The sequence below is a fragment of the Octodon degus genome, unplaced genomic scaffold (genome assembly GCF_000260255.1).
Source record: "Octodon degus isolate 3935 unplaced genomic scaffold, OctDeg1.0 scaffold00250, whole genome shotgun sequence".
Lineage (NCBI taxonomy): Eukaryota > Metazoa > Chordata > Mammalia > Rodentia > Octodontidae > Octodon > Octodon degus.
In genome coordinates, this window is record NW_004524826.1 from 1,590,440 (window position 1) to 1,617,880 (window position 27,441).

Below are 27,441 nucleotides of genomic sequence, written 5' to 3' on the forward strand. Positions count from 1 at the left end.
TGGTTTACTGATAAAAATCAACCCTGTACTTGATTCTTAATGGTGTTTATGTGTTTTATATCAGTTTATAAAATAATCTGGAGTATAAAACATGCAGGGGCGATTACAATGTAAAACTGATGGAGTTGCCCACAGAGAATGCAGAAATAATAAAATAAGCCAAAAATACTGTGTGTGTGCGTGTGTGTGTGTGTGTGTGTGTGTGTGTGTGTGTATGTGTGTGTAAAGTTCCTGGTTAAAGCCCATTTTTAACATTCCCATGTTGCAGATTTATTTTTGTGTGTGCAGTTGTTACTAGGCTATTTTAAGGTTATGTATATTTGGAGTAACCTTATACATATTAGCTTATTACTACTTATCCTTTGCCAACTTAATTGTAGTACAAAGGAATGCATTGTAGTGCTTTTTGATTTTTTGACTTACATTCTTTATACAAAGTTGTTACAGTGCAGGTGGCATCTAAAAGTACCAAGTTACTTTACATGAATTTTTTTAAAGTTAATACATTGAAATGTAATTATTTTAAACTAATGAACAATGGTAATGCAGAAAATGTGAGTTACTCCTCCTTCAAGTAAATAGAAATAGACTCATTCTTCCCTGCGTCAATTGTTTTTATATAGACTGTATATAAAAGTTATTTGGGGACATTTTTAACTATAAGACTGTTTTCTTAACACCATACTCAATTTGTTCTGTTTTGTTCTTTAGCAATTGGAGATACTCAGGGAACACAGATTTTTAAGAAAAGATTAGAAAAATAAAAATGACCACAGGCTGTTTTCGCTGCCTAGATTAGCTCTCCTTCTAGTATGCAGTAAGGTCTACCTCATAGTGTTTCATGACAGTTTCTTCTATAACCTGCTGTGACTCGAAATGATAGGTGCCTTATTCTTTATTTGAATAATAAAATTCTCTGCTCTTTCTGCTTTTCTGTCCCCTCTCACTTGATCTGTGAAAGTGTCTTCTTCCCCCTCCAGACCTTTATCAGGTCTGCTTTCAGTGACTTCCATTGCCCATGATGTAGAAAACTATAACTTCTTTACCTGATGTGATTGTCCATTGTATGACTGGTCAGAAATAATCATTCACCCAACATCATATGTCTTTGAAGCATCCCCAAACACTCAGAGAAACTTTAGAGTCTTGAAGATCCCGTGTGCCTTCGCCTCCTTGTGTTTCCCTAGTCTGTGTTATCTTACTGAAATGGCCTCCCATTGCTATCGTCACATTGCTGCTAATCAACATTCATCTTAAGATACACTTTTTAAATTTTGTTTTGTTTTGTTTTTGGTACCAGAGATCAAACTCAGGACCTTGTGCAGCAGGTGTTAAACCACTGAACTGTCTCTCTGGCCCTAAGATACTCTTTTAGAAGTATGTATGCATTCATTCATTCATTCATTCATTCATTCATTCATGTATTTGGTACAGGGTCTTACCATGCAGCTCGAACTCATAGTGATCCTCCTGTTTTCAGCCTCCCAAGCACTGGAATTACAGGCATGTGCCACCATGCTGGGTCTCTGTGGCTGGCTCAGTGCGCCCCAGGACAGGTCTGGCGCTGCAGGTGGCGTGGGAGATGGAACCCTGGTCTCTGTGCTTGCCTGAGCAGACGCTTAGTCTGCTGAGCTGTCTCACCAGCCCTTCATTTAGAAACTTTCATGGCCCTTGTAATTTCAGAATTCCAGCAGTGCGCTCTTACATCTACTGTTCTGCCTCAAGCATGTTATTATATATGTGTGTTTTCCTGTATAAAAATGTAAGCATCTTTAAAGCCAGTGCATTATATAAGTGTAAACAGAAATAAGAGATGGGAAACATTGCTTTTTATTAAAAACTGTAGCTTTTATTCCTTTCTCCCTACTTCAAATCAGTGAGAGGCCCCTGAATTGTTGTTCCCAGGGTCCCATGACCTCTCACATATTTGATGAAAGGCACCTAGGAATGTGGGTTATTATGGCAAGATAAAAAGGCATCAGAGTGGATGAGTCTAGCACAACTTCCAGCTTTCATTCTGCCAGGAGCGGCCATGTATATGAAGTGTTCTGCTTCCTTCAGGACATGCACTAACACTCATGCAGTGTTTCTGCCTAGGGCAGCAGGGTTAAAGACTCCAAGTCCAGGCTGTGTCCTAGGGGCCGTGCGTGTGGGTGCTCTGTGCCTGTGCATCTAACTGCTACTGCCAGGGTGCCAGGCCCCAAAGGAAAGTGGCTGTTCCCCATAAATCATACTGTTTCCATACAAGCTGGACAAGCCACTACAGCAGGATTCAGTGTCCCAAGCAGGCGCACAATGTGGGAAGCATTCCCAGTGTCAGATTTGCAGGCAGCAGCCAGGACCAGCCTTGTAAACAGAACCTGCTAAAGATAGCAGTAGCAGGCCTGCTCTTTCTCACCTTAGTTTACTAATACATCCTGCAGCCCCTCCCCCAGAACGTTCCCTCCTCCACCCTCCACAACAAGCAGAAAAGGCAGTAGCAACACTCTAGCAGCCCATCTCCCTCACTCATTTCAGGTAGATGTAAATGTAGATGTTGAAATGGTGTATTTGAATATACACAGATCTTTTTGGTGGTAAAACTAAATGACAACCCTCAAATGTTTTTTCTTATAAAGCACATGTTTTAAAGCACTTAAAGGTATTGCTATAAAAAGCCTTTGCTGAACTCTTACTCATAAATTCATGTATCCTGTAAATACTTTGTAAAGTAATAATTTTGTAAACTTTAGCTGAACCCTAAATAGTTACAAATTCTAAGTTACAAGGTTCAAAATAATGTCTTGTTTTTTTCCTGAAAACCACTTGATTCCACAGAAGAAAAGTATGCAAATAGCATAAATTAAAAATTAAGATTTGTGCTGGGTGTGGTAGTGTAATCCTGTAATCCCAACACTTGGGAAGCTGAGGCGGGAGGATCAGTATGAGTTTGAGACCAGCCTGGGCTACATAGTGAGACCCTGTCTCAAAAAGTTTGTGGGTTTTGAACTTGAATACTGAATAACAGTGTTATTCAGAGTTATAATGTATATTTTCAGTGAGGAATAAATATGTCGATTTTGATTTAGTCTTTAATTTTAATACATGCTTCTTGTATCTGGAGGACGAGTCTGTGGCACACATCCGTAGCAACTTTGGTTCTAGCGCCAGCGTTTTTTAGCTATTATGAAGTAGAGACACAGAAAAGTAATGATTCTTGTAGAAACTCTCCTGCTGAAGAATGTGATGATGAGAATAGCTCCCCTATGTTTATAATAATTTAATTCTTCATTCTCTGAATTGAAAAAAATCAAGTTTAAGTTTTGAAAAATAAATGCCTATTTTTGGATACAGGAATTCTAAAATTAGGAAGATGGAATTTAACTGTTATCCAGAGTATTCTAATAGCTCTAGTAACTCCACTGTGGTCACAGAATTGGGGAATATCACATTGCGTAGACCTCTTCTGAGATTCACAGTACACATGCACTGGCAGAGTAAAGTCTCAGAAAGTTGGAAACGGTTCAATTGATTTAGCTTTGTTCAGCCTATCATAGGTGCTTGACCAGAAACCTGTTTTATGGAGCACCTACGGGGCAATTGTCTTCCTCCAGCTAATGCCAACTGCGTTGTGGACTGCCTGCGGTTCCTTAGGAGCCTAGTTTAGGTGACGCTGACTTCTGGTGAGAGTCTCACCTGCATAGTAAAGGGTTTGTCTGCTCTGGTTCTGCCTATGTCTTCATTTTCCATTTTTAGTTCAGTATTCTTTGTGTATTAACCTTGTTTGGCCAAGTGCCTCTTAAATCTTCTCATTCCAGGTTAAGTCAGTGCTTTCCTAACCGTTGATAATACCACTCTGAAAATATTTTGTTTTCCAGAAAACTATTTTAATATAACACAAGGGTAGCAGTTATTTTGTGCCAATGTAGCTATTTGTAATAGTGGTCTACAAAAGAATTTTGCTATGTTAAAAACAACAGGCGAAGTAATTGCTATGTTTTGTTTTTTAAATACTGCTTCATGGATTCATACCCCTCCCTCCATCCCTCCCTGATTTTTTGGATAAGGTCTTGCTGTGTAATTCAGACTGCCTTGAACTCACTGTGTAGTTCAGCCTGGCCACAAACTCACAGTGACCCTCCTGCTTCAGCCTCTTAAGAGTGTTGGCATTACAAGCATGCGATACCATACCTGGTTTGATTTCTGCTTGAATTTTAGCCTACCTCTTTGCTAAGTGTAACACATTTTTTAATGAGGTTAATAGACTATGGCTAGTTCATGTAATGTGCTTCCTAATTTAACCTTAAAGTTACACGTTTTTGTAGTCATTTAGATAGAAAATATTAAAAATAATAAAGTTAGGAATCTAGCTTTTATTTTGTACATCCTTCAGATCCACTTTTTCTCTATTCATTGTTTCTCTCAAAATAATTAACATGTTGAGCTATTGGTGGGTGTTTTAAAATTCCTGGATGAATCAATTTTGTATTTGTCACTTTATTTGCTCAGTAAGGCTGGTAGGTGCTGGAGAGTGAAGACACTCCTTGCCCTCGTGAGCTTTCAGTACAGTGGAACACACAGACAGACAGACAGACAGACAGACAGACAGACAGACAGACAGACAGACGCATACACAGCACAGCAAGTGGCATAGCTTTGCATGGCATGAGATATTAAGGACCTCTAACCTCATCTGTGGAGGAGAACCATATTGTAGTTCAAACTGTCATTGCTGGCTCGTGTGTTGCTCCTTTTCTTTATTATCATAACTGCTCACTTCCCCCAAGACCTAGAAAATCACCGGAACATCAGTGTACCTGTGCTTTCCCCCGTCTGTCTTCCTGGTGGTAACCACTCCATAAGTGTTAGGTTTGTCTTGCCTTGAATGTGAGCATAAGTGCCAGGGCAGTATTTACTGTGCTTTACCCACTCCTGAACTTCATAAAAGAACATTACACTGTCTTGAGACTGGGAGTTGGCATTTTCTTCCAGACAGCATGATCTTAGATTCACTGTTGTTAGGTAGCTGTTGCACATTTTTACATCAAATGATGTGTGACTATACCACAGTTGCTCTGTTTTCCTATTGGTGGACATTTAAATTTTGCTGTTTTCCTGAAAGGTTTCTCCTGGTCCAGTGTTTCTTACCTGTGTACCTAGGAATGGGACGTTGAATTCTACAAGATAATCTCATTGTTGTCTTGAGGTAGAAAAATAAATGAGTACAAACACTCGTATGTTGTCACATTTGTCCACATATCTGATACCTAGATACCACCTTTGTCACGTTTCTCAGCTTTGTTCATTGATTGGGTGAACAGTCACGGTACTTGGTTCCTCATTTAAAAGTCAGATTGTGTGTTCTCATGGTTTTTACCTTTGCTAGGTGTTCTCTTGTTTTAATTGAATTGCTTTTTATTGATCTATAGGGATTCTTAATATATTTTTGATAATCTTAACTATCATGTCATAAGTATAAAAATATTTTACCAATTTGTGATTTTATTTTAACCTTTTAACTATTCTTAATGTAGCTAAATTTTATTGTTTCTGCTTATCACTTTTTTATTTACAGAATCCTTACCTACTGTAGGATTTTAAAATTTACCCTTTTTTGACAGTTAGGTTACTAATCTGTGTGGAATTGATTTTTGTTTATGATGTATATGTGGACCCCTCTACTCCCTATTTCAGTGCCCTTTGCCCCGTTTATTGATTAAACATTGAATTTCTCTAGGGATCTTCATTCCCCCTGTGCTATATCACAGTGTCCCCTGAACATAGGTCTGTTTCTGGGCAGTTTTATAGCAAGAGACAATTTTCCTGTTGCTCTGTCAGTACTGTTATAATTATTACAGCTTTATAATCTATCTGCTAAGGCAGGTCCCTTCTTTTCATTCCACAAGCATCTTGGTAATTCTTCACTCTGCCCTCCTAAATCAGAGATGGGTTCTCACTGTTTCCCAGCCAGAGTGCAACTTCTGTCCCCAGATGCCGTCCTACTGTTGATCAGTATATGCCATCTGGTGTTTCTGGGTGCACCCTTCCAGGAGGTCCCCATGTTGACACCAGACTTAATGTGGACACCTGACACAGCGTGACCCCAGTGTACCTGGGTCCAAGCTGGCTTCCTGTCTTAGCTCCCAGGTACCTGCCTCTGCCACCATACCTCCAGCCCTTGAGTCTAGTTTGTAAATCAGTGTTTTAAATTCCACAACTAAGTCCTTAGAATGATAATTGCAATTATAGCAAAGCTATAAATAAATTTGAGTAAAGATTAATTATCCTGACAGTACAAAGTCCTCTAGTTAAGCCTTTAAAAAATATTTTGCAATAAAATAACATTACAGACAAGTTTTACACATCTGTAAAAATTTGTAGACATTTTAGTTTTTATTATTATATAAGTCTTTTTAAAATTTATGCTGTTGTTACTGATGTTTAAAAATTCAGTTGACTTGTATATTGGCCATATATCTAGTTCACATTGCTTTTCTGTAATTTATATTATTAATCTATAGATTTAAATTTTTATTAATAAACAACAATCAAATAAGTTTTCTTTCCATTTTTATTGTATCAGTTAATGAGTGTAGGTATCATTTCTTCCTCCTGATTTTGAAAAGAGTTTTCATTCATTGGTTTATTCAAGTTGCTGTTTTAGGACTTTATAGATACCTTATATCAGGTTAGGGATGTTACTAATGTCTTAAGAGTTGTTTTCACTGATTTTAATGAAGCACATTTTTTCTGTCACTACTTGGCTTTTTGTATTTCTTTAACCTGTTAATAATAGTGGATAACAGTTACCAATGTTATAATCTTTATGTTCCTGAGATGCTTAACTAGGTGATGATTCTATTATCTGTTTTGTGCATTGTTGGGTTTGGTTTGCTAATATTTTATGAAGGAATTTTACATCCATATCCTGAACAAATTTCTTTTTTTATATAGTAATTGTCCCATCTTGCAGTTTCCTTTTGTGTGGTTTCAGTTACCAACAGTCAACTTTGGTCTGAAAACATTACATGTAAACTTTCAGAAATAAACAATTCAAAAGCTTTAACTAGCACACCATTTGGGGGTGGGGGTTGGGGGTGGTATGGGGATTGAACTCAGGGCCTTGTACATACTAAGCAAGCACTCTGTCACTGAGCCACATCCCCAGCCCGGAACGCTATTTTGCGCAGTGTGAGAAACCTCATCTTGTCCTGATCCATCTTACCTGGCCAGGTGAATCTTCCTCCCTGTAGCATATCCACATAATGTCACAGGCTGGGATGTGGCTCAGTGGTAGAGTGCTTGCCTAGTATGCACAAAGCCCTGAGTTCAATCCTAGTACTGGGAAAAAAGTTTTCACATAATGTATTTTGTGAATATATTTGCTTTATTTTGTTTTGCCTTGACCAACCACTTGAAAAATCAGTTTAAAGGAAGAAAGGCTTATTTTGAGTTGTGATTTCAGACATGGCATGGCAGAGGAAGTCAGGGACCATGTTGCTTGCTCCATGATCCCTTCACTTCAGCTAACTGTACCTCCTATTTCTGTTACCTCCCAGTAATGCCTTCAAATCATGATTTCATTTTTGGTTAGTCTACTTGATGAAGTAAAGGTCCTTATGATCTAGACACACACACACACACACACACACACACACACACCCTTCAAGTCATACAACTGCCATCGGAATGCTTGCTCAGAGCTACCATTCTTTTACTTAATAGTGGCCCTAAAACACTAGTGAGGCTTACATTACTGATTTCCAAAGAGGAGCTAGGAAAAAATGTTCCCTCCAGTGAAAAGGCAAAAGGCCAATAAGATATTTTGAGAAAAAAAACTATTTATATACTTTTATTATACTAGATGGTTATAATTATCCTATTTTATTAGTTATTATTGCTAAGCTCAGTATCATATATGTAATTTATGAACTGAACTTTTATCATAGCTATATTTGAGTGTGTAATGTGTGAGGAAAAAACCCTCATGAACACTGGGTTCAGTTGTAGCTGCAGTTTCTGCCCTTCCCTGGGCATCTTGAAACATATCCTCTTCAGCTAAAATAATTTTCTGTGTTTTTTGATGGTTAGTTTCTGGCAGAAAGTTACACTGGTCTCAGAGAATGATAGCAAAGTTCTTTTCTTTTCTCTGGAAGAATTTGTGTGAGGTTAGAATGATGTTTGCTTTGAACTGTTGAACTTTTTTTTTTAACGTTTGAATGTTCTTTTCTAACTTTGTAAGTAGAACACACTCAGCTTTTTTGTCATTAATATCTAACCTGTGTTCAGAAAACGTGATTGGTCTGAGGCCAGTTCTTTCAACTTCACAGAAATTGACTTTGTTGCCTTGTACCTGGTAAATTTGTAAGGGTTTTGTGTGCTCTTGAAAAGAATATATGATTTTGTGAGCTTTTGTTAATCGTAATTTTTTTTTTTGCCAGCTTGGCTTACAGTGGGACAGATGTCTTGAAATTTCCATCATAATATTGTATTTGTCTAATTCTCTCACTTCTGTCATTTATCTTTTTAAATGCATTTTGAGACTATTTTTACTGGCTCATGTTAGCTCTTCCTAGTGAGTTAAATTTACAACATTATATAGTAATCCCTCACCTGTAGTGCTGCTTTTTAGTCTTAGACTACTTTTTTTTTTTTTTTTTTTTGTATTTTAGGAAAGGGTCTACAGGGTCTACAGGGTCTCACTATGTAGATAGGACTTGTAGTGGTCATCTGTGTTCAGCCTCCCAGGATCTGGGATTACAGGCACGTGCCACCACGCCCAATCTCAGTTGCCACCTGGGTCGCACCCCGGGGGCGGGCCGGGTGGAGCCTGGCGCACACTGCATGCCTGGGATCCAACCGGGCTGCTGCATCTGCCTGAGCAGGCGCCTTAATCCCCTGAGCTATTTGGCCGGCTGGCCTGTAGACTACTTTTATTACTGTGTCTGTGTCACCTTTTGATTGTTATTTACATAGGATCTTTTTGCATGAAACCTTTCCTCATTCTCATGCTTTTTTTTTTTTTTTTTTTTGCGGAACCGGGGATCAGACCCAGAATCTCTCACATGCTAATAAGCACACACTGTACTCCAAGGCCCCCAATAACTTTTAAACTAATTTGTCACATTCTTTTCTCTTTTCTTAAGCTTTTAAAATAAGATCCAACATGTAATATCTCTTTCGATTGGATTTGTCTAGAAGTTTCTAACTTAAAACTTAGCCATGACTCGTTTTTGTTTTTAGAAATATGAGATATAATTGAAATATATGATGAATATTTAAAAATGAGTTTATTGGGGCTGGGGAGATAGCTCAGTAGAGTAAGTGCTTGCTTGGCAAGCATAATCCCCAGTTCTGCCCCCCCAAAAAATATATATATTACAGTAAAAGATATATTATCATTATTTCCCCTCAAAATACGCCCCCTGGCTTTGCGTATACCTATCGCATCCTCCTAGCCACTGTGTGAGGCAGTTCTGTATGTCCTCTTTCATGAGTGTCTTTATTATTATACGATGTGACCAAAAACACAGTGACCACTGCTGCCTATTGCCATCCCCAGGAAGGCAGGCTCGTGAAAGCATTATAGTATGTCCTCATCCACTTACTTCGCTGGATCTGGCTCCCTGCTCCTTCTGGCTCAAAGTCAAAGTGACTGAAAGCTCAGTATTTTAAATCTATTTAGGACATCACAGCGATCAAGATAATGCAACTAAAAATACAAAAGATGATTTTCAGAACTGCTTCAGAAAGTGGCAAAGCAGCAGGATAAATGTGTCAAGCAAGGTGGGAATATTTTTAGGGAGGTTAATAGCAATCTACATTTATGGTTACATTTTTTAGAAATGTAAACACTGTACTTTTCAATTATACCTCATACTTAGCATAAAAAGAAGTATGTTTGGGATACTGGAGAATGAACTGTGGATGTCCTCCATGCTTGGCAGGTGTCCCACCAATGAGCTATATCTCCAGCCCTGGAAGGGTTTAAGACACTTTAGCCTGATAGCTTAGAGTTGTATATCATTGTATTGTATGAAAAAAATTATAAAAGTGCAAGTAGTTGTTCTATAGTTAAATAAAATTTTATTACCAATTCACTGTCTTCTCAGATGCCCTCTGTGCTTATACACATTGGTTTCCTATGGCTTATTCTGTAATTTGTGCTTTGGACTCAGCAGTAAAATGCTGACATCTTTCATACCTTACTCTTTTTGATGGTAAATTTTTATTGTGTGCATGTCATAATTTACCTGTTCTATTGGAACATTTAGATTATTTCAAATCTTTGTCAATTCCAGTACAGTGGTATAAAAAAAAATTGTGTGTTCTTGATATTTGGGGATGTTTTGTTCTGTACAAGATAAGGTCTATGCTTTATAACCCAGGCTGGCCTTGAACTTTCGCCCTCCCACCTTCCTCCTAAGTGCTGGGACTGTAGGAGTGCAGTACTATGGTTGGCCCCAAACAAAATAAGTTTGTAGTGTATTTGCATATTTACCTTTGTACAGTAAAAACTTGTTTAAAAATACAATGTGTGGGCTCAAAGCTTAGTCATTTTTCTGGAACTGGAGCTAGAACCCCCGGTATCATGCATGTAATTAGATTCTCTACCATGGAGCTGTACCTCCAGCCTCCAAAGTGTATACATGTTTTAAATTATAATATATGTTAATTTCTCAAAAAAGTAGTCAGCTTTATTGCTGATGGGAGTATAAACTTCTACAGCCACTTTGAGAAAATGGGGTTATCTCTTAAAGGTGAGCATTATGTACATATTGTAGTCCAATGCTCTTTTTTGTACATATCCAGCATGAAAATGTACCTATGTTCGCCAAAAGGTATTAGCAAATATTGACAGCCCTGTTTTAATAATTAAAAGCTGTAAATAGCCTATTGCCCACTGACAGAATAGATAAATTATGTTTATGCAAAATAACACAGCAAATATGAGAAACTACAGCTAAGTACAGTATTATTGATGAATCTTACAATGTTGAGCCAAAGAAACTAGACATTAAGAAATACATATTGTCTGATTGCATTTAATTAAAGTTCATGAACAAGCAGAATTACTCCATGGTATTAGAAGTGAGAAAATTGGCTTCCTTATAGGGGAAAGAAATAATAGGAATGGGGGATACAAAGGAAAGTTTTAGAATACTGGTTATGCTTTTTGTCAGTAATGATGTTGGTTAGATAGACCTTTCTGTTTGTGACATTTACTGACCTGTACCTTATGATTTTGTGTCTTCCTGTTTCTGTGTTGTACTTCGGTGAACATTTATAGTAAAAGAATGTGCTTTCTTTAATATATGTGAAATCATGTTTAAACTCCTACCAATATTGTATATTTCTCTAAATGCTTGCTACTCTGATAGACATAAAATCCTTTCAGTCTGCTAAGCAGAGCAACTTTGTTTTCATTTTATTACTAGCGAGACTGATCATCTTTTTGTATATTAATTGCGGTGAGCTTTGTTTTTCTAAATTATAGACTGTTAAGTATCTTGTATTTCTGATCCATGTATGTCAAAATGTGTTTTAAGTATAAATTTAAACTACAAAATTAACAAATATCATGTGTTAGAAAGTTCATTGTAAAATCAGTTTTAAAAGTATTTTTTAGTTGTATTTTTAGGTTTTTTAAATTTATTAGCACAAGAGTCCTTTATTTCTGAGTCCCCAGTTCTGTTAGCAACTCTCTTCTTAGGAGAGTAAAATCTACTTCATTTTCTCTGAATTCCTATCCCATCTGGAGCCTGTATAGAAGAGATGCTATTTGAAGGTCCTTGTTTTATTCCTTATATGTTAATATTTTTTGTCTGTTTCTTAACATCGTTAGTGTCTTAAATAAAATCTCAAAATATTAGTTTGTCCTGTGATACATGTTGCCCATAGTTTTTTCTGGCTTCTGTTTATACCTCTTTGTAATGAGAATAAAGAACATTAAGTATGATTTACAAATAGTAAAGTTGCATATGAATTTTGTCTGTCTTATGATTTTATAAAAACTAGTGTGCCGCATGCCACTTTCTGTACTTTTTCAATCAGTATCAAATTTCTAAGTGTTCTCTTAACTAAAATACCTTGTTGTAGTAACTTAACTAGTCTAATGTATTCTCACTGTGTCTGCTTTTTTATGCTTTTGGTTGGGGTGCTTTATTGAAATAATGTACTTAAATATATTATAGACAGTGATCTTTAAAGTTCCTCAATGTCATTCATTCTGGATTGCCTTGTAAAAGATTTTTATTTGTTTCTGCTTTTTGTTTTAATATGGAATACATAGACGCTCTGCTGTTGCCCGTATTCAGGAGTTCTTCCGGCGGAGAAAAGAAAGAAAAGAAATGGAAGAATTGGATTCCTTGAACATTAGAAGGCCACTAGTAAAGATGGTCTATAAGGGTCATCGCAACTCCAGGACAATGGTACCAAATGCTCATGGCATTCTTGTGTGAAATTGCAGTTTCATCATATAAATGTTTTTCTATAATGATTGTTTTTGTATTGCCGTATGATTTGTAAAATAATGTTATTGAACCCTCACAGTTCTGTTACACCGTGGTTCTTTTAGATCTATAACATAATGTGAAAGATCATTATTTTTACAAAAAATTATACTGAAAATGTATGTAGGTTTTTTAAAAAAAATTTTGTAGCTTATTCAGATAACCATTGCCTTATTTTACTTTTTCTCCTTCACACTTGTTTACCTGCATTGTCACTAGCTTTTTTTTTTTTTTTTTTTAAGCTCATATTATCACCCTTTGTAAATGAGGACTTGGATTTATAAAATTCAGGTTGACTATAAAATACAGAGTATTTGAATTATACCCTCTTTAAGATTGACAAGTGAAATTTCATTGTAGTCACTTTGTCTCTCTCGGCTTTAATTTCCTCATCTATGAAGTATGAAGAATAAAAGCACTTTATCTCATAAGATCTGTTTTAGTGTTACAATCCATGGACCTGTGTATCTAGTGCAGTATTTATTAATAAAGTCTCTCAAGATCATGTTCCTGTTACTCTGAACCATTCGTATCTAGAAAGTGTTGTCATATATTCATTTTGTTACCTATTCTGCAGAGCCTTGGTAGAAACTTGACTTTGAGGTGGGGAATTAATTTGCCATCCCTGGTTATCAGTCATAGTATCATTTTCATCATTTTTTAGAAAAGATACTAATAGTACAGGCAGCCAATTTACATATTGTATACTTTTCTGGTTATATTTTAGATGAAAATAATTAAAAGGGATGGGGATAAAAGAAGTCAAGTAAATAGAGCAAGTCACGACAGAGCCAGCTCCCCTCTACCATGGGAGCACCAAAAATGGCAGTGTAGCATCTGCAGACAAAATGAGTTTAAGGCCTGATCAGAAATACAGAGATTTTTTGATGGTTCATTGATACATATCTATTGAAAATGTCATCACAACAAAAACAACAACCTAGTTTACCATATTCCTTTGTTTCATTGCTTTGTTAAAGCAACATCTCTTTCCTTCTTGATATGTGAGCTTCTGATATCTAATGAACAAATTGTTCTTTTGGAAAAATAAAAAATACAATTCTTTTTTGAATTCATCATCTTACAAATCTAACATAGGGTATTTTGAAAGTTCGAGTATGTATTTGGAGAAGCTTGTGTGTATAATTTCCTTTCTTAGAGTATGTGTATGAGTGGTGGTGCTAGGTATTGAACCAAAGGGTCCCTTACCATTGAGCTACATCCCTTGCCCTTTTTATTTTGAAACAGGGTCTCACTCACTTGTCTGGGCTGACCTTGAATTTGCAGTCCTCCTGCCTCAGCAGCCCTGGTTGCAGGGCTTAAAGGCATATTGTTGATGTGTCAAAGCCCACAATTCTGTTTATTCATTGCAAGGTTGGGTGCCTACTTTGGCCACATACTGTTTCAGGCACTGTAAATATGACATCCAACAAACTGAAGTCTCTGTTCTAACGGAACTTTTTATTTCTTACTTCATATTATCTATGCTGATCAATCTGTCATGATTTTAAGATACTAGAAAGCAAACTTAGTTTTTAACTTTATTATTTTCTAAGACTGTTTTAAATGTTAAGCAAAAGGCTTGGTATTTAATAACTGATTTGAATTTTCTTATATTCTGCTTTTTAAAAAATAGATAAAAGAAGCCAATTTCTGGGGTGCTAACTTTGTAATGAGCGGCTCTGACTGTGGCCATATTTTCATCTGGGATCGGCACACTGCTGAACATTTGATGCTCCTGGAAGCAGATAATCATGTGGTGAACTGTTTGCAGCCACATCCATTTGACCCAAGTAAGGTGACATTTCATAGACGAGGGCTAGCAATTGTGTGATTCATCAGCTCCAATATTTTTCTAGTTACTGCTATTGTAAGGATAGTCGAGGCCAGGCATGGTGGTGTACATCTATAATCCTAGCACTTGGGAGGCTGAGGCAGGAGGCTTGCCCTGAGTTCAGGGCCAATCTAGGCTACATAATGAGTTTAACACCAGCCTGAACTATATAGCAAGACCTTGTCTCAAAAAAAAAAAAAAAGGTCCATTTTATCCTAAATACCACTATAGTCAATTATAACTCGCTTGGGTTTGCAAAGGATCGCTTTTAGCAGAAAGGCTAAGGAAATAATTTCTTCTGATACTGCTTCTAGGTTTTATCAGCTACAAGAGATTTGGTATGACAACTCATTTATCCAAAGTGAACTTTTAAGTCTTTTTTTTTTTTTTTTAATTTTTTTTTTAATGTATTTGGTACAGGGTCTCACTAGGCAGCTCGGACTCTTGGTGATCCTCCTGTTTTTAGCCTCCCCAGCACTGGGATTACAGGCATGCACCACCATGCCCAGACTGTCACTGGCTCAGCGCGCCCAGGGGCGGGGCCTAAATCTTTTAAAGAATCTTCTTGTACCTAAATTATTAGAATGAAAGAACATTGTCTTGCTCTTGCCTTCTGCTTGAAATGGCCACTTATCTCAGAACAGTGAATAAAGCAGAAACTTTAATTGCTTCAGGATGGTTCTGTGCCAGATGTGGTGTCTCATATCTGTAATTCCAGCATTTAGAAGGCTGACACAGGAGGACTTCCAAACGATTAAGGCCAACCTGGGCTATCCTGTATTGTGAAAACAAAACAAAACAAATCAGAATTTTAAAAAGATGATCTTAAAGTCATGTTCTAGGTTACTTTCAAGAAATCTTTAAATATTAAAAATATTTTCTCTCTCCTAAGTAACACTGGGGATTGAACTCAGGGTCTTTGAGCTGAGCTACATTCCCAGCCCCTTTCATGTGTGTACATTCATGTGTGTACATATGTATATGTATGTGTACATATTTTTTTCCTTTTTTTTCTCACCAAGTTGCTCAGGCAGAACTCAAACTTGCATTCTTTCTGCATTAGCCACCCAAAGTACTGAGATTATAGGTGTCCACCACTATGCTTGGCTCAGAATAATATTCTTTATGAAATATATAGTTACCATTTTCATTTCTGATAAGTTTTGTACTATATATGCATACATGTTTGATATATGTATTGTGTCTTGAATTAATTGCCTATTTCTAGTTTTATATTAATATATAAATTTTATTTCTAGTTCTAGCCTCATCTGGCATAGATTATGACATAAAGATCTGGTCACCACTAGAGGAGTCAAGGTTTTTTAATCGCAAACTGGCTGATGAAGTAAGATTTTTATTATACTTATTTCAGACTATGTTTCAGTTTGTTCCTAAAATGTCCAAGCAGACAGTAGCATGTTATTGTTAACATGAAAAAAGCTAATGCACTTAAGGAGATAAAATCTTAAGAGAAAGAAAAATTTAAAACATGCATATAATACTAGAGAGGTGAAGTCAAAATAGTATCTTGCTAATTACAGTAGTATTAGTAATATCAGGTATGTTGTATGTTAGCAAAAATAATTTAGCATATTGTGCTTACTATAATTTTAACAATTGTTAAAAATTCTTTTAAGAAAATAGTTTTACCATAAGTGATCCTCCTGAATCATCATAAAGCCATTTTTTGTTTGGGTTTTTCTTAAGAAGGAAGTGGGGCTTTGTCATTTAGAATCAGTCAGTGCAGAATAAGTGATTGTTATTGTGTTTTAAGATTTCCTTAGCTTCTTATCAAAACATGTTTTGAAACTGACTTCTGTGAGGCCCTAGATTTCCTACAGAATTGGGAGAGAGATTGTGGGTAATAGAAGACTGACATGCTGATCCATGTCTGTAGTCCCAGCACTCAGGAGGCTGAAAAGAGGATTGCCAAAAAAGTGAGACCAACCTGGGCTACTGTGTCTCAAGAAAGCAAAATAATTTCTTCTCAGTTTCAACCAGGGTTCTTATTTATGGGCTTCCATATTACTGGTTAGTAAAATGAGGGTCTGTTACAAATGCAACCTGGAAAACCCCTGCTCTGCCCCGAGGCCGATGTTTCATACCACAGTCACAGGCTTCCATTCATTTATTAGAGACTTGTAAAACACTTGGTGTTGGTCACACTCAGGGCTGGGTTAAAAAGATGAAGCCTCAGAACTCACCTGCTAGTAGGAAAGCCACACGCAGCCAGGTAGCGATAGTGGGATCAGTGTCAGAGATACCATACTCTGGAAGGCTGCAAGCAGGGACAGTTGTGCTGCTAAACGGGATGGAGAGGTGTTTTCAAGGAAATAACTGGACTGATGTTTAAGAAGTAACCAAGTGGAGTTCACCAAGCAGAGAGGGAACACAGAAACTTTTGAGGCAGAGGCATCAGCATGTGCTGAGTTGTAGGGAAGAAGCACCGCCAGTGTGCCTGCAAAGCAAACGTGAGTGATTGTGAAAGTACTATACTTAGAGTAGTGTGTAACGTACTGTAGCTCAGACTGGGAAGTAAAGGCCCCCTGGTTACCCGATTGAGTTGGGCGTGAATTGTCACTATTGGAGAACTGAACTATGATTTTCCTTTTCCTCTTACACCTGCCTGTCTTCCTCTGTTTCCTGCCTGCCTGCCTGTCTGCCTGTCTGCCTGTCTCATTGTCTCTGTCTGCCTCTTTGTCTCTGTCTTGTCTCTTTTTCTCTGCCTTTGTCTCCCCTGCCACCACCACCCACTGTCTCTTTTGTTTTTCTTTTGCCATATGTTTAACTATTTCTTTGTACCTTTGCTCATGATAACGTGTGAGATCCCTTAGATTTCATGAATATTTATCAAGTACTTGCAACTCAGTTTATTGCCAAATCTTGCCCAAAAGTTCAGCTGTCGAGACTACTTTGCCTCAAAGTAAGGTCTTTTCAAAGGATGAAGTGACCCAGGGATAACAAATTCACAGTTATGTTACTGAAAGTATCAAGATAGAGAAAACGAGAGCAGCACAAGTGGACTGCTCTGAGAAAAAAACTATGCACATAAAAGCTCAACTTAATTCTTGTCCTTCTACCCATTGAAGAAAGGTAGCATGTTCAGTCTTCCTTTAAATGTAACATGAAGTAAGGATTTGGTATTGAGTAGCTATAAGGCAGAAATATAGGCATCACCCATATAAAGAATGAGCAATTTTTCCCAGAATCTGCTTAGTTTTGTTTTTATAATCTTTAAGGAAAAACTAAAGTTACTCTGATTTTTGTTGTGTTTGCTAAACTTGTCTGTAGGTTATAACTCGAAATGAGCTCATGCTGGAAGAAACTAGAAACACCATTACGGTTCCGGCTTCTTTCATGCTGAGGATGTTAGCTTCGCTGAATCATATCCGAGCTGGTAAGAATTTGCAGCATACTATTAAAGTCGGTGTCATTTTGTATAATTTCCTTAATATCAAAAAAATGAAAGCAACCAAACATCTTCACTGGGGCCTCTGTGAAAATTGTCAGAATGAAAAGATAGCTGACAACGTTTATCAGCTTTCCTTTTCTTCTCAGAGTACAGAACCATACCACAGCTTTTAAGATGTGTGGTAGTAAATATACTTTAGTAGTAAGTTTATTTAAAATCAGCTAAAAATAAATTTAACATGCCTAGAAATAGATATCTCCTATCCTGCTTTCAGTTTCTTTCTTGTTCTAGATGATTGTCTGAGGTTCAGTGCTTCAGGTACACAAAAATGCATATTGTATGACTAATGTTGAAGACAAAACTGAATAACCTATATTCAGAATGATAGAATAGGTCTGATAGCCATTATTTTAAAAAATATGCTCATCAACAAGTGTTTACCACTTCACTGATTTTGTAATTTTTTTATGTGTTGAGTAATATTCTTTATTAATGATAGTTACCATTATAGAGTAACCACAGTACATCAAGTACTACTCTGTCTGTCTGTCTATATACCTATAGATAGATAGAGATCTCACCATTTAATTCCCACTCTTTGCAGAGTGGATTATTCGTAATACCAGATCACACACCTGACAAATACAGAGATGTGAACTTGAAACCAGCTTCCAAGCCCTTGCTTCTCTTTGATATATAAATTTCATTTACAGTAATATGTTCAATTCATTAATGACATGCAGGCCTCTGGATGGTCTGATCTCAGTCTGCCTTTTTAGTTCATCTCCTGCATTCTTTCCTGTCACCACTACCTCCACTCAGCCCTCTTTGAATTTTGGGTATATACTGATCTTTCCCACTTCAAAGATTTTCATAATTGTGTTGTTTTCTCTCATCCCAATTTTTTGCTTATATAATTCTACTTAGCACTCAAGTCTAACTAAGTAATGCATTAAATATCACTTCTTCAGAGAGAGAGAGAATATTCAAAGTAAGTAGCATACATTTTCCTAGGCTGAGAATGTATTGTGTATTTGAAAAATTGAGTCAAGCCCTGTATGTTGGTAGTTAAGAAAGAGAGAGAACAAAATCCTCAAATTATAAGTACTACTACTGAAAAAAAAAAATTTCAAATGGGCAAAACCCAAAATAAACCAAGAATATAAACACAAAATGTTAGCAGCTAAAAAAATATTTTGCAGTGCCTTTTTGGGCTCTTATTAAACTAATCACTGTAACACCCTTTGACCCATTTTTGTCAAAAATGAATAACCCTGAATATCCATCCATCCATGTGTATTTTAGACTTGAGAAGACAGCATTCTGTAGATCGAGATACATGTGTTGATTATCACTCTCAAATACACTTGTTCGTACAGTGTACATGGTGGTTCGCTCCTAAAATTTTCCCAAAGAAAATGAATTTTCTTTCCATTTGGCCAGAAATATGTTAAACAGATGTTACTATGAGAATAGTTTGTTAGCTACTACCATCTTTGGTTTTAGGTAAATAGGTGTTTTATACTCTACAGGTTTCATTTTTTTTTTATTCCTTCGGTATTTCAGTACAGGGTCTCACTATGTAGCTTGGACTCATGGTGAGCCACCTGTGCTCAGCCTCCCAAGAGCTGGGATTACAGACACACACCACCACACCCAGTCTCAAATGCCATCTCAGCGTGCCCTGGGGTGGGGCTAGCACAGCAGGGATTGAACCTGGCCACTACATCTGCCTAAGCAAGCGCTTTAATCTGCTGAGTTATTTGGCTGGCACTCTACAGATTCCATTTCTTCTTTCCTTTTGCCATTAATCAAAACTAGGTAGATAATTTCAAGGTGGCCTAGTGGATTCATCTTGCTTCTCTTAGCAAAAGACTAGAATAAGATACCCTAAGAATTTATGTGTCTGCTGCTTTTATCCTCACAATACTTAGTGATTTGATAGACCAGTTAATCAGCTGCTTTTTGCTTTCCCTGCACAGAGTATTGATTCCAGCACCTTTGCACTAAGCTACCTTCCCAGCCCATTTATTTATTTACTTATTTATTTAGAGACTGGTGCTACACTTGAGGTCCTCCTTCCTTAGCCTGAGTGTTGGTACTGCAGTGTGTGCCACCACACCCAGCTCATCAACCACTCTTTGTCCTCACCTCTTCCCAAGTGCGAGAATAGACACATAATCCAGACAGCTAGACATAGACTTCAGCCAAACAAGCACCTACTAGCAGACTGCCTCAGTCCGTCTATCACGCCACAAGACTTCCTAGGAAGTTCAAGGAATTAACTGAGATGGTTCCATCCTACTAAATTGTGAGTTTTAGTGGAGTCCTCTTCAGATTTCTTCTTAGAGTAGACAGTTGAAACTACCAATACCTGGTTCCATCCCTAATTCTGACTCAGTGTTGTCTGATTAGGGTATGCTCTTCTATATTTTAAGAAAGCTCCCCACATTACTGATAAATACTGCACTAGAGACTTCTAATCTAGGCCAGTTCTTGGGACGTGAAAGCAGTTCTGACACCTGAAAGCTTTGACCTACTGTGGAAAGATGGGACTGGGATGTGAGGCCTGGTACGGTACTGGTTGACTGAGTCTCGAATGGTCATCCAGTTTGAGATTAGATACCCAGAGGCTCACCTGTCATTAGTGACTTGAATATGTTACTGTAAATGCTAGGGAAGGAAGGGTTTAGAAGCTGGTGTCTAGGATATTTTAAAATTGGAGCAGGTTCCTCCCCTCAGAATTCTCCTGTGCCTCTTCATGTTCTTAGGATAGAGTCCAAACATATAAGCATGTCTTATTTAATTCTACATTATGTCTTGACCATTTTGCCCTTCATAACTCTGGACCTTGGCATGTGGAGATCCAGGCAGGTGGAGTTTCTCGGGGATGAGCTGGCTTACAGAGCCTACCATCAAGCTGAACTTCCAGCCACTAACCACGCCGTGCACAGAAGCCTGTCCTCAGCAAGTGATGCTACTTTCCTCCAAATTACTTCTAATAGTCACCTCCTTTGGGCCATTTGTGCTTCTTTCAATCTGATTTGCACACAGCAACCAAAGGGCTCAGCATTTCTTCATAAAGCAAGGTAGTAGTCAGACTGGGTGGTACACACCAATAGTTCCGCTACTTGAGAAGCTGAGGCCGGAGAATGAGTTCAAGACCAAAATGGGCAATTTAGTGAGATTATCTCAAAATTTAAAAAGTAAATTAAACTAAAAGAGCTGGGGTTGTAATTCAGTGCTCCCTGATTTCAGTGCCTGGTACTAGGGGGAAAAGAAAGGAGGAGGAAAGAAAGTGGGAGCCAATTGTAAGTTAGGCTTTATGGCTACTTGCTGTCTGCTGCCACTGCTCTGGCTGTTGTAGTTAAGCTGCCAGGTGAGAGAATGTGGGAATGAGTGGGGTTGGTGCTGGCAAAAGCAGTGGGCTGGTGACCCTTTTTTGAAAACATAGATTATATCATCCCTCTTTAAATTCTCAAGGGCTCCCCATTACTGTTCAAATAAAGCAGGTCTTTTACTCTGTTGTGCAAGGTCCTGCCTAATGACCCAGACCCGGCAGCCACTGTCTTCTGTCCTTCTAGGCGTTCACACACTACAAGCTAGCCATGAGCTTGTGAGTGCTGCTGTGCTCCCTGAAGACTGCCCCTAGGTTCCACTCGCTGGGCTCCCGAGATGTCCCCTGGGCACTGGTGCCATATTGCCCCCCATCCTCCCTTTACCTGGTCACTGTTTGTTGGCTTTATTTCCCTCTAGCACTCAGTACCCTAACTTTTCACACTTTTACACACTACAGGAGAATGCCGTGTTTTTTGTTTTCCTCTCAAAGTGACCTTATGAAAAATAGGAACCCAGTCCACCTTATTTCCCCAGGCTAGGAATTGAATCCAGGGCCTTGCACATGCTAGGCAGATTGCTCTCCATAGCTAAGTCCCCAGGCCTGAGACCTAATTGTCTAATTTGCAGCTGAGTTTTAGCTCCTGGAACAGTATCTGTATGTAATAGTTGCTCAGTAAATGCTTGCTGAGTAAATGGGTAAAAGAATAAAGTTCTGCAACCAAGTGTCTGCCTATTAATAAATGTTATATTTATTCTTTTCTTAAAGTAACTTGGGTGCTCACTTTGGCAGCACACATACTAAAATTGGAACAATACAGAGAAGATTAGCATGGCCCCTGCGCAAGGATGACACGCAAATTCATGAAGCGTTCCATATTTTTATGAAAAAAAATTAAAAAAAAAAAATTTAAAAAAGTAACTTGGGCTGGGGAGATGGCTCAGTAGAATAAGCTCCTGCCTGGCAAGCACAAGGTCCCGAGTTCAATCCCTGGTACAGCAAAAAAAGAAAGAAAGAAAAAAAAAAAAGATTTGCAAAGTGTACTCTGGAAAATAAAACAAGAGTATTTTTAGGAAACACAGGTTTTCTTTGGGGAATTTGTCTCATAATCTCCTTCCCCAAACTTAATACCTCTTTATATTTTCCTAGTCAAAATAATTTCCCCAAAAAAATATTCCAGCAGAATAAGGAACCTTTCCGCAAATTCAAACCTTAGGTACCATATCAGTTTGCCATTGTGTGCCCTTGAAAAGGAGCAGATACAAGAGCTATTTTTGCTCTATTTCCCCCTAAAAGAACACAGTGTTGATCTGGGGTTGCCAGTGAGGGATTGTAAAGTGTTGCGCTGCTTTGCACTTGTGCTACTGTAGCCCCTTGTGAACTGCAGACTTCATGTAGTTTATTCTTAGAGATGGGCTTTGCACTGAGAGAGACGCCTCTGAGCACTGGCAGTGAAAGGAGCTCGGCTTGAAGCTAGCACAGCCTTTTGCCTTCTTCAGTTAGGAAGCCGCTGTCCGTTGTCTAGCCTGTTGGCCTCCCTCACCTGTGTCGTTGGAGCGGGCTTCGAACTGCGGGATTCTGACCTCTCCTGCAGACCCACTGGCTTAAAAGCTGGAGTGTTTCTTCTATAGTCTCTTTCCCATCTTCCTTTTTAGTGTGATGAAGAAACTTAAGCAATCACACTTCAGAGTAAGCTGATAATGCTTTCTCATGCTCCCCCGACAGGACGTCATGTCTTTCATGAGTATAGCCCATAGAGTGCTCCAAGATCTATAAGCCAAATGAAAGTGTATCACACAATGGAGATAATGTAATCTCACAGGTTGGGAGGCAGTCTGGTTGGCGGTAGAACCTGTGTCTAAAATGGAACATCCTGGGTTTGATCTCCCACACTCCAAAAATAAAATAATTTTATACTAATAATCTCAAACATTTTATTGTTCAGAAATTATTCTGAGGTTCATTATGATCTATGAAGGTCTACTTAACATTTTATTTTGCACATTTACAAATGCATATTGAACACTTATACTCAATATACAACTAATATAGAACAACTAAAATATGTGTAATTAAAAATATAAATCTGGGGCCGGGGAGATGGCTCAGTGGAATAAGCACTTCCTTGGCAGGCACTAAAGCCTGAATTCAATCCCCGGTTCCACCAAAAAATAAATAATTCAATCAGTCAATCTTAGGGCAGGCATGTTGCTAATGCATGCCTGTAATGCTAACACTCAGGAGGCTGAAGCAGGAGTATCGCTGTGGGTTTGAGGCCAGCTTGGGCAACATAGTGAGTTTAAGCCCTACCTGAACTACACAGCAGTACCTTGTCTCAAATGAAATAAAATCGTTACTTTTATATACATAAGAGGAGATTTAATTCACTGGGACAGTAAACATTTAGCTTATTCTGTGTGTTGCCCTTTGGTACTGTCGAACTAGGATTCTTTGGGGACATTATCAGCCTCTGTAGATAATGTGGAAAATATAGGGTTCATCCTTTCCTTGCTGTGGGACAGCATGACCAAACTGTTTGCCTTACACTCAACCTGAATATTTTCCATGCTACTGTAGAAAAAAGTGTTATGACCTAAGTATCTTGGATTCCACCTTTGTGGTGCTAGTGATTTTATGGTGTTGGTGTCTTCATAGACCATAATGTGATACATCCTACTTTTTTGAAACTCTACTCATTGTTTAGTATGAGTAGAGTTGGGGGGGTAGCTCAGCAGTAGAATGTTTGCCTAGTGCGCATGGGCCCTGGCTTGGTCCCCAGCACCACATAAAAAAGAAAAGAGGAGAAAAAAATAAACTATTGAGCATCCCACACTAGGCCTTGAGGAGATTAAGATTAGAAAGAACCCTACTTTTAGGAAGAATTTCTATTCCCGAGGGCCTCAGTGTAGTCTGCAAGAAGTTAGGCAAACAACCATTATTGCCAACTGGGATCATCCTCAATTAGGCTCACAAAAAACATAGTTCTGCAGATTGGTGTCTGAAAAAGTCTGGGAAAGTTTCACCGACTTTCCCTGAGCAGACCTTTATAGCTAAAGAGCTGGGTGAAAGTATCCCAAGGAAGGGAAGAACTAGTGGAAGTCAGAAAGCTTGAGAAAGCAGCCTTGCTTGCCTGTGTTGATACGTATTTACTTGAGTATTTAACCTAAATAGTACACCTTGAGGGAAGAGACCATATTTATTTTGGCTACTATTGTATGAGTTTTAGCCCAAACTTTGTACAAACAAATTAATGCGCTGTAGCATGTGGCCCCGTATTGTCCCTCACTCAGCCTCTCAGTCACCCCCACCCTCTCCATGTACTTGACACCATTCCTTGGTGACAGGTCCTGCAATGCTGCTGGAAAATCACTGCAAGTAGAATAGAGCGGAATCTTTGGAGGATTATGGTTATATGTGTATCCAAACCTGATCATGCTCTGCCTTTACTTTTTGTATTTACCTCTACAGACAAAAGAAAAAACTTACCTATATATAATTGTGACCTGATTTTACATTTTTATTAACTACTTAATATTTTAATCAGTTTTAAATAAAAGGCATTGAAGTTGATTTATAATTGTAATGCTGTAAAGTGTTTGTTTTTGTGACTGTCCTGTTTTCCAGACCGCTTGGAGGGTGACAGATCAGAAGGCTCTGGTCAGGAGAATGAAAATGAAGATGAGGAATAATCAAATGTTTTTGGCAAGCAATTCAATGTTCTGAAATTTATACAAGACATTTACTATATTTTTTCTTTACAGAACTTTAGTGCAATTTTAAGGTTATGATTTTTTGGAGTTTTTCCCTTTTTCTGGGATAACCTAACATTGATTTGGAATGAGTGTGTGCATGAATTTGGGAGCGTGTATAAAAACAAAACTAGCAAAATGTTTGTAAAACTTTTTGCTGTGTATGAGGAGTGCTAGAAACTGCAAAGTGCAATATTTTCCCTCGCCTTCAGATGTGGGCGCTTAGATCAATGCGGAAGAGTAATTTTCATTATAGTGAAAAATGTTGGTTCAAATAAATTTCTACACTTGCCATTTGCATGCTTGTTGATTTCTAATTAAAGATATTGGTTGTTTTCCGGTACTCTTTATTTGACTTTTTATTCAGTGCCTTGCCACTTTGATCCATATTTTCCAAGCTTTTCTGTAACAAGAGAACTTTTTCTGTTCTTTCTTGGATTTAATAATCTTTTCTATGTTGGCTTCTGTGTGATAAAAGAGATTTTTTCATGTCTCTTTCTAAACTACCTGTTTGTTGTTGTTTTGTTTGTTGAGACAGGGTCTTCCTCTGGTGCTCACTCTGGCCTCATACAGGCTTGCCATCCTCCTGCCTCAGTCCCCGAGTGCTGGGGTCCGGGTGTGTGCCACCACACCGGCTTCTTTCCGTGGCACTTCCGCTTTACCTCCAGACATGCACCTTCCGGCGCCAGGACCTTTCCATCCCACTAGTATGCTACTTCTGGTCTACATCTCTCCATATTCTAGATCTCATTGCAAGTTGTTGACTATTTGGTCTTCTAATTTCTGGTCTTAGTTCTAGTGTCCATCTATACTCAGGCAGAGCCTATAGATCTTACAGGTTATGGTCTAAAACTGCTCCTGTAGACTGACTTCCTCCTTTTCTTTCTGGCACAAAGGATTGACCCAATTCTTAGCACTAAGCTCTGCCCCTAGACCCTTTGGTAGTGTTATTTTGGGACAGGCTTACTACTTGCAGGCTGGTCAACTCGAACTTGCCAGCCTCCCTGAGTGCTGGTGTTATTGGAGTTCTACTGTGCCCACCTCCATGGCTGCTTTTTCCTGTTCTCTTGATGTCCAAGGCTTCTGTGTGAAGTGAGACCTTGGGTGGGAGGGGACAGTCGGCTCACTGCCCCTTCACGCACTGGAGGCAAAAGGGCAAGTGCGGCAAAGTGGTGTGGACAGTGTCAGGTGATCCAAAGGGTCATTTCAAGTCTCTTCCTCTCTCCCTTCTCCCTCCTTCTCTCCTCTCCCCCATACACCCTCTGCTAAGTAAGAGACATTCAGTTGGTGTTTGCTGTTAGCAGATTTCTAGACTAGCGTACTGATTCTCCCTTTTCTCAGAGTAACCCCTTGGAGCTTCCAGTCAGTGCTTCCAGGATTGTCTCCTTGTGGGATGCAGTTAACCCCAGCAACTTCTGTGACCTACGGTTCCGTCAGTAAACATCTTCCCTGCATGTCCTTGCCAGTCAGTCTGTAGCCATCAGATCATCTGCTTGGCCTGATCACTCATCCTGAGCCAGCCCTTGGGGCTGCCAGAATTACAGCAGACACCCTGCTGGCAACCAGAGCTGCAGATCACGGCCCCCAGCAGTGGAGGCCAGACCCTCAGCTGCGCAGGGGCTGAGGCCAGTGCCAGTGCCGTGTGAAACAGGGTCCCAGTAAGCTGTCCAGGCTGCGCTTGAGCTTAGCCCTCTTGCCTCAGGCTCCTGCATTCTGGGATTCATGTGTGTGTCACCATGCCCACCCTCTGTTGGGTCCCTCTTTTGGGTCCCTCTCTGTTGATGCTTTTTGTGAGTTTACTGTTAGCAGCTTCACTTTTACTGATGAAAGTCATATATCCCTTTTGGTTTAATTAGCAAGTAGCTTAGATATTCCTGTCATTTTCAGAAATCTAAAAAGCTACTCAGGGTGACATACAACCTGTCTGCAGCTGGGACATGGGCGGTCACGGATGCCAGACAGCCTTTCTTGCAGGGGAAGTGGGGCTCTCCTCCAGCAGCATGGCTGTTAGGACACAGCATGCAGTGTGCTATTTCTTCCACTATCATGACGCATAACAGAGATACACCATGAGGATGCCAGATAAGAGAACAGAAGCCACGGGAGGACTTGGGCTTCCAAGAGGAGCTGGCAGGGAAAGCAACAGAAGGTCACAGTGGCATTTGTCCACCCTGCCTCAGGATGTTGATGGGGAATGTGTGTTGAAACAGCAGAAAGGATGGAACTCTAGTGATTTTATGGTGTTAGTGTCTTCACAGACCATAGTGCAATACATCTTACCGTCATGAAACTACTCATTATAATAACCTTTGTGGCGGGAGTTACAGAGGAACGCTACTTTGTATTCAGCTTTCTCCTGTGAACCTAAAACTGCTGAACGTTTGTCAGAGGAATTAGTTCTTCTCCCCACAGCAACTGCAGGGAATTTTAGTGTTTGTTACTTAGAAGTACAGCAATGCAGACAGGCAGTCAGGCAGCAAAGAACACTGCACAGAGGCAGAATTGCCCCATCCTGGCTACTTCTGGCTTTGGGCAGAGGGCAGAAGGTAGGGTGATGGGGCCCAGGTGCACAGGCTGGGATGGAGAGGACTTGGGTGTGGGAGTGGCAGACGCTT

General features: G+C 38.9%; 1 protein-coding gene and 1 non-coding gene across 10 annotated transcripts in view; both read left to right on the forward strand.

The window, feature by feature from the left end:
• The window catches only part of Dcaf6 (DDB1 and CUL4 associated factor 6), a 169,501-nt gene extending 144,332 nt beyond the window's left edge, over positions 1-25,169 (forward strand). For all 9 annotated transcript variants that reach the window (XM_023706302.1, XM_023706303.1, XM_023706304.1 and 6 more), the window contains 5 exons: positions 12,272-12,410; positions 14,128-14,284; positions 15,585-15,673; positions 17,620-17,725; positions 24,702-25,169. In XM_023706302.1, coding sequence (XP_023562070.1) covers positions 12,272-12,410; positions 14,128-14,284; positions 15,585-15,673; positions 17,620-17,725; positions 24,702-24,766 — 556 coding nt within the window. In that variant the 3' untranslated portion in view covers positions 24,767-25,169. The remainder of the gene's footprint in view (positions 1-12,271; positions 12,411-14,127; positions 14,285-15,584; positions 15,674-17,619; positions 17,726-24,701) is intronic.
• Positions 21,854-21,960, forward strand: LOC111813979. Its single transcript, XR_002819084.1, has one exon. It is a non-coding gene; the product is annotated as a U6 spliceosomal RNA (small nuclear RNA).
• Positions 25,170-27,441: the final 2,272 nt, after the last annotated feature.